This window comes from Uranotaenia lowii, chromosome 1 (assembly GCF_029784155.1).
Source record: "Uranotaenia lowii strain MFRU-FL chromosome 1, ASM2978415v1, whole genome shotgun sequence".
NCBI classification, from domain to species: Eukaryota; Metazoa; Arthropoda; class Insecta; order Diptera; family Culicidae; genus Uranotaenia; species Uranotaenia lowii.
Window position 1 is genome coordinate 155,553,777 of NC_073691.1, and position 14,792 is coordinate 155,568,568.

Here is a 14,792-nt window from a genome sequence, read left to right on the forward strand (position 1 = left end):
TGTCAGTGAACAATTTGAACGTTTTTGCGACCAAAATGGTATCCTGGGCCTGAAAATTCCACCCTTCCATCCGCAGTCAAACGGACTCGCTGAACGTTTTGTGGACACGTTCAAACGAACCCTGAAAAAAATCACAGCGGGGGGAGAAACCTTTGCTGAAGCAATTAACACTCTTTTGCTCGTCTACCGTTTTACTCCATGTCGAAGAGCACCTGAAAACAAAACACCAGCTGAATTATTGTTAGGCAGACCAATGCGAACTTCGCTTGATCTTCTTAAACCACCTGCGCCCTTCTACTACGAAGAAAAGCAACAAGAGCAGCAGTTAAACCGCATGCATGGTGCCAAAGCTAGGAGCTACGATCGCAAGAAACTTGTTTGGACCAAAGTGTTCGAACACATTAATTGGAGATTGGAACCTGGAGAAGTTATTGAACGTGTTGACCGTGTCATCTACAACGTGTGGCTGACTGTAAAACAAAATCTTGTCAGATCACACTGCAATCAATTAAGAAAACGGTTCGAGAACGATGAGGTTGAACACATTGTGCAGAAACAAAATCCTGAAATTCCACTTGCAATCCTGCTAGAATCCTGGGGTCTAGGTTGTGCACCAGCTCATCCGGGAAATGCAATAGTGGAACCCCAAATGCAATCAGTGCCGGAATCCAATCTTCCAACTATTGATGAACTCCAGCAAGTCGATAGACCACGTCAACGGATCAGCTCATCTTCCAACTCCAGTAGCTGAATCATCCCTATTTAGCCACTCTTCGCGTACCAGAAGAGCTCCTGTGCGATACGGACCGTATCAGCTTTATTGAAGCGAGGGAGGTGTTGAGAGGACCCCCCGTCCGAACCAGTGGATCAACTGGTGGCTCATCAAGTGACGGCTGTCACCCAGAAAGATGCCGCCCCGATTGATTGAAGAAAACGTCAACTTACTGGAGTCTCCACACTAGAGTGCCCCAAAAGTCCCAACTTTTGAAAAAGTTATGTGCTGCAGGCTTTAATTGATCCTAGGCCTAATGCAAGATCTCATGCCAAATTTTAGCCAGATCGGATCACGGGAAGGGGTTGCTCAACGAGCCTGAAGTTTGTATGGGATTTTGAAACATTTTGTTCAAGAGACACATGGAAAACCAGTTTTCCATGGATAACTTCGGTTAGCTTAATCCGATTTCTTTTGAAAACGGGTTTTATTAAAGCCCAAACTATGACAAATGTTTTATCCGAAGACTGCAAATCGATTCGAGTTAAAATAAATATTAGGCTTCAAAATGGGCTAACTTTTTTCGAGATGGTATTCATCACGGTTTGCTGCGTAGAAATATTCGAACGCCCCGACTCATTAACAATGATGAATACTACCCTTAAAAAAATTACCCATTTTTCAAGCCTAATAACTTTTTTATCTTAACTCGAATCAAATTGCAGTCTTCGGATGAAATATTTGTCATAGTTTGGGCTTCAAGAAAACCCGTTTTCAAAAGAAATCGGCCGAAAAAAACCAAAGTTATTGATGAAAAACTAGTTTTTCATGTTTATCTCGAACAAAGTGTCTCAAAATCCCATACAAACTTAAGGCTCGTTGAGCGACCCCTTCCCGTGATCCGGACTGGCCCAAATTTGGCATGAGATCTTGTACTAGGCCTAAGATCAATTTTAGCCTGCAGCGCATAACATTTTACAGGTTTTGAATTTCCCATACAAATTTGGGGCAGTCTATTCCACACCTTGCTTAAAGTCGAATCATACATCATTTGAAATTCAAAAATGACCACAAAACGACTCAGTCTACCGATACACTGACGCGTCTGTGAATTAGTTTGGAAAAAAGTATGCGTTTGCACTTGCCCCCATAAACGGGGCAACTGCAGACATAGATTTTTTTCAGAAAGTGACGCATATCAAAATGACGCATGACGAAGTGACCGATATCAATGCGTTTTTGAAAGTGATACAGAACAATTTCAATAACCCGTATAATTTACAAGCAACATTCATCAGATTTAAAAAAAAATCATATTTTAACATGAAAATCTTTTGAAAATAAAATAGAGAAGCCCCCTCCCTCTTTCCTAAGAAAAAAGTGTTGAAGTGTTGAACGAGAGCGCTGACGCACACACACTATCGTAAAGAGAAAAACGACACACCTTGTGTCATATAGTTATGTTGAGGTTTTTTCACTCTGTATCTTTTCTTTGAGTAAAATACACGCGGTTTTATAAGCGAACTCTGACTTATCGATTCTCGTACGCAAAGTCCCTTCCGCGGGTTGTTTCCACTACGTCTGGCTGCTATCCTTCCGATAGGTTACGGCCCCAGTGGAGAATCGGTAGTAGAAACGGTCGGTCAAGTAAAATCCGGAAAGTAAAGTTTTGTTCGGTACCGCGTCGGCTCGTGTTTGTTCCAAGATGGCGGAAACAGGAAAATTTAACCTGGTCAAACTTGGGAACAATAATTATGGAACGTGGAAATTCCAGATGCAGATGTTCCTCATACGCGAGGATCTGTGGGATGTCGTGTCCATGGAAAAGCCTATTCCGGAACCGGCAAACTGGAGGAAAACCGACGAGAAAGCGAATGCGACAATTGGTCTGTGTGTGGAGCAGAACCAGTATGTGTTGATCAAGAATTGTGCGCATGCCCGTGATACCTGGAATGCTCTTAAGGCTTACCACGAAAAGAGCACCACTACTTCCCAGCTTTCTCTGTTGAACCGGTTGTGTGATGCGAAACTCGAAGAATCCGGAGACCTCGAGCAACATTTGCTCGAGCTGGACACCCTATTCGAACGGCTGGAGGGCGCAGGGTTGGAGTTAGCGGAGAAATTGAAAATCGCTATGGTGCTGCGCAGCCTCCCGGAGTGTTATCATTTTTTGGCCTCGGCTTTGGAAGCACGTCCGGACGATGACGTCACCATGGAATTGGTTAGATCGAAGCTAATTGATGAGTATCATCGTCGCCGCGAACGTAACGGGACGGATGAGAGGGTGCTTAAGGCGGAAAAAGCGAAAAATTTCGAATGTTTCCATTGTGGCGGTGCAGGTCACTATAGACGAGACTGCCCAGAGTTGAAGAAAAGGCAGAGCTCGGGAAGACCGAAGGCGTCTGTTCCTCGAAGGGATAACAGGCAGACCCATGCCAAACAAGTGAAGAAAAGCTCGGCAGTGAACTTTAAAGTGCAAGTGAATGAAGAAGTTGTTCGCTCGAGTGTTGAGGAAAATCGGTCATGGACAATAGACAGTGGTGCGTCATGCCATATGACCGGGTGCGCTGAATATTTTGACAAACTGGAACCGTCGAGTCTGACTGTTCGAATGGCCAATGGAAACAGTGCGAAATCGGGTGGTCTTGGGAAAGTGTCGTTGCCTGGTGTGAACGAATCAGGAGAAAAAGTGGACATAAAAATGAACAAAGTGCTTTATGTGCCGGAACTCGATTCGGGATTGCTATCGGTTGGCAAAATAACGGACAAAGGTTACAGTGTAGTGTTTGATCGAGATTTTGTGAAAATAAAAAGTGATTCGTCGAACCAAGTTGTTGCCGTTGGAGAACGCAGAGGCGATCTGTATTTCCTGAAGAGCTCGGAACGTGCATCTGTGGCCAGTGCTGAGAATCACACGCCATACTGTCAGCACACATGGCATCGTCGTTTCGGACACCGTGATCCAGCAGTGTTGGATCGGATCACGAAGGAAGACCTCGTTTCGGGAATGAAACTGGAGGATTGTGGAGTGAAGCTGACGTGTGAGTGTTGTCTGGAGGGAAAAATGTCGCGGCTTCCATTTCCCAAAAATGCTGCTCGGAAGACAACAAAGCCTTTGCAGTTGGTCCATGCGGATGTTTGCGGACCAATGCGTACCACTACCCCCGGTGGAAATAAGTATTTCCTTGTACTTATTGATGATTTCAGTAGGTATCTCGTCATGTATCTACTGAAAGAAAAAGCAGAAGCCAAAGGTTGCATCATGAACTATGTTCGGATGACCGAGAACATGTTTGGCAGGAAGCCTGTCGTTATTCGGTCGGACCGGGGAGGCGAGTTTGTGAATAGAGATCTTGAGAAATTCTATCGAGACGAAGGGATCCAGTCGCAGCTTACCGCCGGTTACTCCCCCCAACAGAACGGAGTAGCCGAACGTCGTAATCGGTACCTGCAAGAGATGGTTGGCTGTATGTTACTCGAATCTGGCCTCGCCAAATGTTATTGGGGAGAGGCAATTGCAGCGGCATCGTACATACAGAACCGGCTCCCATCTAGAACAGTTCAAAAAACGCCCTATGAGCTGTGGACAGGGCAGAAGCCGGATATTAGCAACCTCAAGGTGTTCGGATGTGAAGCATACGTTCACATACCCGACGTGAAACGTGCGAAAATGGGAAGAAAAGCCCAGAAGATGGTGTTCGTCGGATATGATTGCAAGGCAAAGGCGTATAGGTTTCTGGACAGAGGTTCTGGAAAAATCACCATCAGCCGAGATGCAAAGTTTCTCGAGATCGTGCCGCAGTCTCGGACGAATTCGAGAAAGGAGGGCGAGAGCACATTGAAACCGGAAGAACCATCGTCGGCCATGGAGTTGCAGCTGGATACGGAGAAGAAAAACAGTGATTTCGGCTTAGTTCCGCAAAGTGATAGTGAAAGTGTAGAAAATGAAGAAGATTTTGAAGGACTAACAGACACTGATGAAGATTTTTATGGAAGTGCAACCGGAAGTGCCGAAGAAGGATTTCTGCAGGAAGAGGAGGAGCTACCACAGCCACGTAGATCGAACCGAAGAAACGCTGGACAGCCGCCCAACAATCTAAGTGACTACATTGTTGGCGTAGCTAGTGTCGTTGAGGGAGAACCAAGGAGTTACTCTGAAGCAGTGAAGTGTTCGAACAGCGCCGAATGGATCAAAGCTATGGACGAGGAGTATCAATCGCTTCTGTCGTCGGATACTTGGTCACTCGTTGCATTGCCACCAGGTCGTCGTGCGATTGGTTCAAAATGGGTCTACAAACTCAAGAAAGACGCTTCAGGAGAGGTACTGCGGTTCAAGGCACGGCTTGTGGCACAGGGGTTTGCCCAGCAGTATGGTACGGACTTCCAGGAAGTATTCGCCCCCGTAGCGATGCAGTCGACATTTCGTGTATTGCTAACGATCGCAGGTCATCGTAGACTCCATGTGAAACACATTGACGTGAAGAACGCATACTTAAATGGTAGCCTAGAAGAAGACATATACATGCGTCAACCCCCAGGATATTGTACACCCGGTAAGGAGGAGCTTGTGTGCAAGTTGAGTCGAAGTTTGTACGGGTTACGTCAATCGGCACGAGTGTGGAATGCTACCATGAAATCGCTACTGCTAAAGCTTGGTTTCCAGCAGTCAGTTGCTGATGCGTGCCTGTTCTACAAAAGGTTGAATAGCGGCGATACGATCTATCTCCTTCTGTACGTTGACGACATGATCGTAGTGGCGAAAAAGGAAGCAGACATAATACGTCTTGAAGAAGAAGTGCGCAAGGAGTTCAAGATTTCATCATTGGGTAACGTCTCTTGTTTCCTTGGCATATCGGTGAAGAAAGAAGGTGTTTACTTTTACTTGAGCCAGAAAGGTTTCATCCGTGAAGTGGCTCAGCGATTTGGGCTCCAGGAAGCGAAGTCGTCTAAAGTACCGTTAGACCCAGGATACCTGAAACACCAAGAATCGGAGTTGCTGTCGAACAATGCACAATACCAATCGCTGTTAGGTGCGCTGTTGTACATCGCTACCAATACCAGACCAGATGTTGCAGCAGCAGTGTCGATTTTGAGCAGAAAGGCGAGCTCCCCTACGCAACGTGATTGGGTTGAGCTGAAGCGCGTAGTTCGCTACCTTCTGGGAACTGAGAATCTTTCCTTGAGGTTAGGCGGACAAAAAGGGCTGGAACTTGTCGGTTATAGTGACGCGGACTGGGCTGGTGACTCATCGGACCGTAAGTCGACCAGTGGTTACCTGTTCCAAGTTGGTGGTGCACTGGTTAGTTGGGCTAGTCGAAAGCAAGGGTGCGTCGCAACGTCGACCATGGAAGCTGAGTATGTGGCCCTATCCGAAGCTGGTCAAGAAGCGATCTGGCTCCGCAGGTTACTCGAGGAGTTAGGCGAAGCACAGCGTCAACCGACAACCATCTATGAAGACAACCGAAGTTGCTTGGACTTCATCAAGTTGGATCGCCAGAACAAACGGAGCAAGCATATAGACACAAAGTTTCATCATGCTAGAGATTTGTGTGCTAAAGGTGAAATACAACTCAAGTATTGCCCCACCGGTGACCAAGCTGCAGATGTCTTCACCAAGCCACTAGGACCCACGAAGCTAAAGACGTTCTGCGAAGTTCTTGGGCTATTCACTCAGGATTCGAAGGATTAGTTGTGCGTGCATTACCGAGGAGGAGTGTTGAAGTGTTGAACGAGAGCGCTGACGCACACACACTATCGTAAAGAGAAAAACGACACACCTTGTGTCATATAGTTATGTTGAGGTTTTTTCACTCTGTATCTTTTCTTTGAGTAAAATACACGCGGTTTTATAAGCGAACTCTGACTTATCGATTCTCGTACGCAAAGTCCCTTCCGCGGGTTGTTTCCACTACGCCTGGCTGCTATCCTTCCGATAAAAAGGGGTCTCAAACAAAGAAGTTTCCCTCCTAACTCACATTTGTCAATTTTCATCGAAATCCAATGTATAACAAAATGAGTCATCTACAAATCTGACAACATTTTTCTTCATTCCCGGTCCCAATCAGCACTTACATATACCGAATTTCAGTTCTCTAGGTCTTAAGGCTTAAACTAGGGCTGAGAGGGCAATTGAGGTCAAATAAACTAACTCACAAAAAAAAAAACGGAAATTGTTTTTAATGTACGAAGAAATACATACCTTGAGAAGTTTTTTCGATAGCATCACTCAAATTTTTTACCTCACTCGAATACAATTTAAGAAGATCCAATGCACTGGCCATTTAAACTGAAGAACGAAATTTGTTCCAATTGCACGACAAGACTACGGATAAACATAACTCCGACGGAGAATCGTTAAATCAAAATAACAAACGTTTATACGCCGGACTGACGCATCATATCCATTTGAAGAAATTGTATGAATTTTATGCAAAATGAAGAGTTGCGTTTCAAAAGGCTGCATTTGTCATCTATCTTTGCATTAATTCTACAGATCACATTTAATGATAAGTCTCAGATCAACCAATAAAGAGGAAAAAGAGATAATCGCTTTTATTCGCTTAACACGAAAATGGTTTATGCGTCACTTCGGCGTAACACGGCAGATGAGGACTCGGGATGCAAAAGATGCATTATGTAACCAAAAGTTTTCTCAAGTTAACCAACATATAGTGTCCAAAACAAATCGGAATGTTGGACCTTCTATTTGAGAACTCAACATCCAGATATTGAATGTACTAAATTTTGCAATTAATTCTCAACTCCTAACCATGCTGACTGATGGCCATAGTATTGTAAATAAGTAGGGTATATCATAAAACTTGTTAACAGAACTACATAATTACCTAAACAACAATACCGCCATTAGAAGCTAGAAAAAAAACAATTCATGGATTTGGTAAATTTTTGATTTCAGAATTTCAAGCAACATGTCGCTTGGCACAATGACGTGCACCCGGTGTGACGAGGGTTTCGAACCTCACGAAAGGATCGTCAACTCCAATGGCCAGCTGTGGCACACCCAGTGCTTCGTGTAAGCTAATTTCGAATACAGCTTAGGGCAAAGAGTCTAATCTCCTATTTGTTTTTCCTTCAACTTCCATCCAGCTGTTCCCAATGCTTCCGCCAGTTCCCGGAAGGAATCTTCTACGAGTTCGAGGGGCGCAAGTACTGCGAGAAGGATTTTCACATCCTGTTTGCGCCGTGCTGCAACAAGTGCAACGATTTCGTGATCGGCCGGGTTATCAAGGCGATGGCCGCCAACTGGCACCCGGAGTGTTTCACATGCGAACGGTGCAACATACCGCTAGCCGATTCTGGCTTCATCCGGAACCAGAACCGGGCCCTGTGCCACGACTGCAACCGGAAGGAGAAGAACGATGGGCAGGGCAAGTACATCTGCAACAAGTGCCAGTAAGTGGGAATGGTTGGGAGACATAAATTTGAGGCTTAACGGATTTTTTGTTACAGCGGCGTCATCGATGATGCCCCTTTACGGTTCCGAGGCGACGTTTACCATGGCTATCACTTTAACTGTACGTCGTGCGGGGTAGAACTAGATTCTTCCGCTCGCGAAGTTAAGAACCGTACCGGATATGCTGCCAACGATATGAACGAGCTGTATTGTTTGCGGTGCCACGATAGGATGGGAATTCCGATTTGTGGCGCCTGTCGGCGACCCATTGAGGAGCGAGTCGTAACGGCTTTGGGGAAACATTGGCACGTTGAGGTAAAAAAATTAATAATACTTGAACAAATAACTTCAAACAAGTTAAAATGAATTAAAATTTGATAATTTCAGCACTTTGTTTGTGCCAAGTGTGAGAAACCGTTCTTAGGACATCGTCATTATGAGAAACGAGGTCTGGCGTATTGTGAAACGCATTACCATCAGTTGTTTGGTAATCTTTGCTTCGTGTGCAACCAAGTCATCGCTGGAGATGGTAAGTGCACCGAACTGTTCACCATTTCTTCGAATTTAGAAACTTGAATCAAATTTTGAAAATATTTTTTTTTTCAGTGTTCACTGCCCTGAACAAGGCTTGGTGTGTCCATCACTTTTCGTGTTCGATCTGCGACAGCAAGATGGACCAGAAGTCCAAGTTCTACGAGTACGACGAGAAGCCGGTATGCAAAAAATGTTACGAACGGTTCCCGAACGAGCTGCGACGTCGCCTGCGCATCGCTCATGAAAATACGCTGAAAAAGACGGCAGCCTGAAAAGTTCACCGGCCATCGTCCACCAAAGGATAGGAATTGATTGTACTCAAGAAGTTATTATTGTACCACCAATAGAAACCCCCGAAAGCAGTCGATATAGTAACAGTGAACGTTTTTGACAAGTACGGCCTAACTCTGTAACACAATAGTGCCTTAAATATTTTAATCTCGAATCAAACAAAAGGTTTTATTTATCATAGTTGTGTATTTACATCTTCTTTAATGCATGTGGACTAATATTTGATAGATATTTTAACAGTCTAATATGAACGAAAAGTTATAATCTGTAACGGTATCAACCAATGTGTTCCAATGTCAATCAATAACGTAGAAATTCTGTCACGATTTTAACGATGTTACTTAAAAATATATTAAAAATAACAAGTGAATATTTATAAATTCTTTTAAAGAATGTAAAAGAAGTTCCATTTGAAGATTTTGTAAAAAAAAGGATTTTATCAACAGAGCTAAAACACTCCAACACAATAACGAGAACTACGTGGAAAGGGTTACCGCAGGGTTCACCACTAAGCCCCACCTGTTTTAATGTTATGCTAGTCAAACTTTTAAATATTATTCCTCAAGGTGTCATCAAAATTAACTACGCTGACGACACAACTGTAGCAATGAGAGGTCGAGATTTAAACGAATGCTGTAATGCGTTATATGAAGCAATGGACTCTCTACACACAAAACTTTCGGGGCTCCACTTAGCAAAATTTCGCTGTTACTTTCCGTTAGCAAAAATATTTTTTTACCGTCGAGTTAGCAAAAAGCTAAATTTACTTGATTTTAGTAATTTTAAAGTTTATCTTGCTCGATTTTGGTAAAACGAAAGTTTTTTAGCCGCTTTGTGTACAGACAGCAGCCGCCGCGTGTTGGTAGGAAAAAAACAAACTGACACGATTGAGCGCGGTTCCGAAAGTTTGATTTTGGTGCTCCTAAAGGTGGCTAAGTCAACTACGATATACTAGCCTAATCGACGCCGGAAGCGTACGGGTAGGGTCAATTATAAATTATAAAGATTTTCCATTTTTTTTTATTGTTTATTATTTTTCTACCAGGTTACAACTTCAAAAAGAAATCCTCAACAGTCTGGAAATGGAAAGGGCCGAGACTTAAAATTCAACGAGCTCCATCCGACACACAACTTAGTGCATTCGTTGGTAAGAATGGCATTGCAATCCGCTCGCCGGAAGGATCGGAACCGTCCCCAGGATCGGAACTTCTGTTCTACTAAGTGTCAAAAATTTTAAGAAAAATGTGAAAAATAAACTAAAAGTGAATGAAATTTGAGTATTGTATTTAAGAATCAAACATTCCCCCTAAATCTCCACAGAAATACCATAAATTTTAAAATTTCAGGTCCGGGCGATCTTTTTCTCCGGTTTTTGCTAAAAAAGTGAGCAAAACTAGCGGCGGCTAAATTTTTCTCTCGTTTGCTAAAATTTTAGTTCGAAAAAATTGCTAAATTGATTGCTAAGATTTTAGCTGGTCAAATTTGAGCAAAATTTTGCTAATTTTCGGCCTCGAAAGTTTTGTGTGTAGCTCAAGGCATAAAAGATCTAGGGTTTGAAATATCACCTAATAAGTGTTTGATAATTTCTAAACAGCAGCTGGAACATCCTCTTGATATTTTCATTCATGAGTAACCTGTACAATACACCAGAACGCGCAAGTTGTTGGGAATGCATCTTACGCAGAATCTCTCATGGAGCCTTCACATATCAAAAACCAAGAAGAAAGTTACTCCGTTCATCAATGTTCTAAATTGCATTTCGGGACAATCCTGGGGTGCTCATCCTTCATCGCTAATCAAGGTTTATAAGGCTGGCGCTCGATCAGTCATCGAATATGGTTCCGTGTTCATGGCCAAATTGAATCAACAGGACACTCTTACGTTGAACAGAATCCAATGGGCATGTATCCGTGTATGTTTAGTGTCAACCAAAACTACACATACCGGATCACTAGAAGTCCTATCTGGATTGAGTCCTCTAAAATACAGGAGAGAAATGGCAGTCATGTGGTTTATCAACTAGCGAGCTCATCTACAAACCTGGAATGAACTTTATGTACAACCTGCTATGGAACCCGGATCAACAAATACCGGATTTCAGCAAGCCATTCGTGAACTAAACGATTATTTTCCATTACAGAATACCCTACAAACCCATCCGTGTAACCTTTTTCCGCCAAATGTGCGAAAATATGAGGTTGCAGTAGATCTATCGGTGTCTGCACTCATATCCAACAATTTGAAGTTTTCTACCTCAGCCGGAAAAGACGGAATACCTTCGTGCGTTTTGAAAAGATGTAGCGCCATACTAGTAAAACCTCTAACTCACATATTTAATCAGTCCTTCGATCAACAAAAATTTCCTGACATCTGGAAAAGTTCATTCATGAGCCCTGTGTTTAAAAAAGGTGACAAACAGGATGTGAGTAATTATCGAGGTGTCGCATCACTTGCTGCCTGCTCGAAGGTTTTGGAGAGGATCGTCAATGATGTAATGTTTTCAGCGTGCCGGAATTGGATTTCTGAAAATCAGCATGGATTTTTTCCCAAACGATCAGTAACCTCAAACTTGACAGTTTTTACCTCATTATGTTTATCCAATATCGATGGCGGAAAGCAAATTGATGCTATATATATATATATACGGATATTACAGCCGCGTTTGATTCAGTGAATCACGAAATTTTGCTCAGAAAGTTACGTCGTTTAGCTGTCAGAATTTTTTTATTATTTCATTCTTTATTCATGTAACGTAAGATTTTAACCTTATAAGTTGTTACAATATGGTGGATGTGTGTTGTTTCTATTTATTAACTTAATGACTATTCGTTCCATTCTCCAAATTCTTAACTTAATTGATGTCGTTCTTACTCAATATTATTTTCTAGCAAACTCCTTTTAAACTTTGATTTCTTTTGAATTAGTTTTAAAGAGGTGGGAAGATTATTCCAATTCACAATACCTCGGACGAAAAAAGATCTACTGTAATAGGAAAAACTATGTGGCGGGATTATAATATTTCCAGTGCGCGAATTTCGAAGAGGTACGAACAAACTTTTCAAATACTGTGGCTTTCCAGAGTTGATAATTCGGTGCATTATCATGCAGGATCTATACTTGTAAAAGTTATCGAATGAACAGCCAATGAGCAGCTTTTGAAGGTGAGAAACTCGAGAGAAACGTGATAAGTTGAAGACATAGCGTACGCAGGAGTTAAGGGCTATGCGCAATCTATTTACAGATCTTTCTAGAGCATTAGAATAAATAAAATCATTGTAGATAAACAGGGGATAGACATAGGTCTTGAAAAATTTCAGTTTTGTGGCTACATCTAAATGACTTGTTGTTAGGTTTAATCTTTTCATCGCACCATAAATCTTACAGCATTGAGCGTTAACATGTCTGTTCCAGGAAAGATCTTTGTCAAAAATAACACTAAGGTTTTCAGCGTAATCAACAAACTGAACACTAGAATCATTTAGTATAAGTGGAGGGTAAACCAAAGAGGTAAGCTGTCTTCCGAAATATAAGGCTTTAGTTTTTGCAGGATTGATTGGTAAGAGGTTTTCATTGGACCATTCAATCAGTTTAGCTAGATCTTGATTAATTTGAGCATAAAAAACATTTAAATCAGTAGTTCTTTTTGCACAATGATATATTTGGACATCATCTGCGAAAAGATGAACAGAGCAGTGTTCCAAAACAGAAGGTAAATCGTTAATAAAAAGCGAGAAAAATAAAGGTCCTAAAATTGATCCTTGAAGAACCCCTGATTCAATGGAAGCGAAATTAGAAAAGCATCCATTGAAAAAAACCGATTGTGACCGACCTTGCAGATAAGACTGTACCATTTTAACAGCTGATCTAGAAAAGTTATTGTAGTGAATTTTTAAATTAAAATGCAAATTTATAAAACCCCTCGTTGATCGAGTGTTTGGGCAAGTGACATAGATACCAATATTATAAAATGAAAACAAGTTGCAAGAGTTGATGAAGAAAATAATAAAAAACGATCGTCCTCTTTTCCTGTGGACCTGCAACCGAACAACACGCTTTTTCCTTCAGCGAGAGAAACCCTGGATTTATTAGTGGCGACGGTGGATAAAAGTTTCGTTTTATAGTGCGCGTGGTAAAACTGGTTACCAGTGTTCGGCATCGCTAACTGAAAAATTAGCGCCGCTAATTAAATCGATAACTCATACAAAGTTAGCGATCGCTAATTAAATACGCTAAATGTGCCAAAAAAGTTATCGCTTTAAGCTTAAAGCGCTAATCGCTAATCGCTAACTGTTTTCCAACATTGAGGCCGGAACAAATATTAAATTTTTCTTTAGTTACGCACTTCCACCTTTAGATTTTTCCAACTCCCCAAGGGGGAATTAATGAAGTTTCAAGTATTTAATTTAAAATTAAATAAATTATATGAGCAAAACCAAAACTGTCAAAGATAGGAGTTTTAACGAGTCTCTATGTTCTAAAAATTAAAACAAACGATTTTAGAACAAATAAAGAAAGAGCAAAACAACAGAATGTGGAAAATGGGAACTATATCTCTCTTTTTTTTTATTTAAATTTTGGTTAAAAATTTACTCGATTTATTGATTTTATGCAAAGTAGATAGTATGCAATTTTATTGCAAATAATGTTTTGTGCAATTCATTTTTTTTTGTTTTGGCATTATATTACATAATCCTCATTTAAAATCTTAAACCTGTTTTCCCCTTTTTCAAATATGCCGGAGCAATGTCAAACGTTTATACAATTTCTATTTGAACTTTAAACAAAGGCTTCAATAGTGATTTTATCTTATTTTCATATGAACTGATCTGTAAAATCTCTAGAAAACTGTATTGTGAAAAGTAAATAGCTCAACCACTTAAAAACAAATGCTGATGAAGATTTGTTGAAAATAGTTCTATATTTTTTAACATTTTTTATTGTTATTTTCTTCTGTAAAAGTTGCTAAAAAAAGTTCTTAAAGAGAGAAAAATGATATTAATCGCAGCGCACTAAATTGGACTGCGCACTCATGACAGCGACATTTGTGCGAACTTGTACATTCGTGCGACCTGTCAAATCAGTGTAAAATCTGTCGGAGTTCTACACGCTAACCTCTTTTCAGTAAACCTTTGTACGGATAACTGCGACTGCAAAACATTGCATGAAATCCAATTTTTAATGAAAGAGATAATAGTAAATACATCTTTTCTCTAACTCTAGCACGCATTCCTCCAATGAATCCAATTAAGCAATCAGAATGGTGCACAATGTCATTTGACTTGAATAATGAAAAAAAGTTTATTCTATCACTAAGAATTCGAGAGATTGATACAAATATATGGGAGTTAGCGATCTTCAATTAGCGGAACCAAAAAATAGCGGAACTTTTCAATTCGCTAAATCAATCCAAACTTAGCGGCAAAATTAAACCGCTAACAAAAAGTTAGCGGACTAACTAGCGAATAGCGGATTAGCGCTTTTGTGCCCAACACTGCTGGTTACGCTTGAGCCAGATAGTAACAAAAAGCTGAACATTTTTAATCTGTGGTGCAGTATCGTAATACCTAGTAAAATTTCATTTGGCCATTTTGTGGCGAGTGGCAGCGCGTGGTTTGCGACACTCTTATAAAAGAAATTAAAAAGAATAAGTCGTTAAAAAAAAAAAAATCTTCAAGTGTATTTGACGAGTTATAAAGCCGCGTGATTTTTTTTCGGGAATCGTAAATTCCATTGGCCATCTGGGAATCATTTTTCGTGGTCTGTTGCGAAATAGGTGAAGGGTTCGAGGACATCCGAAGCGAAGCATAATCATCAAAAAAAAATACAAAGGTTGTCATCGTA

The 14,792-nt window shown here is 41.3% G+C and overlaps 1 protein-coding gene across 3 annotated transcripts in view; it reads left to right on the forward strand.

The window, feature by feature from the left end:
- Nucleotides 1-9,321, forward strand: part of LOC129740628 (LIM and senescent cell antigen-like-containing domain protein 1) — a 43,118-nt gene extending 33,797 nt beyond the window's left edge. For all 3 annotated transcript variants that reach the window (XM_055732362.1, XM_055732363.1, XM_055732361.1), the window contains 5 exons: nucleotides 7,629-7,745; nucleotides 7,820-8,125; nucleotides 8,183-8,441; nucleotides 8,514-8,655; nucleotides 8,733-9,321. In XM_055732362.1, coding sequence (XP_055588337.1) covers nucleotides 7,629-7,745; nucleotides 7,820-8,125; nucleotides 8,183-8,441; nucleotides 8,514-8,655; nucleotides 8,733-8,932 — 1,024 coding nt within the window. In that variant the 3' untranslated portion in view covers nucleotides 8,933-9,321. The remainder of the gene's footprint in view (nucleotides 1-7,628; nucleotides 7,746-7,819; nucleotides 8,126-8,182; nucleotides 8,442-8,513; nucleotides 8,656-8,732) is intronic.
- The last annotated feature ends 5,471 nt before the right edge of the window (nucleotides 9,322-14,792 follow it).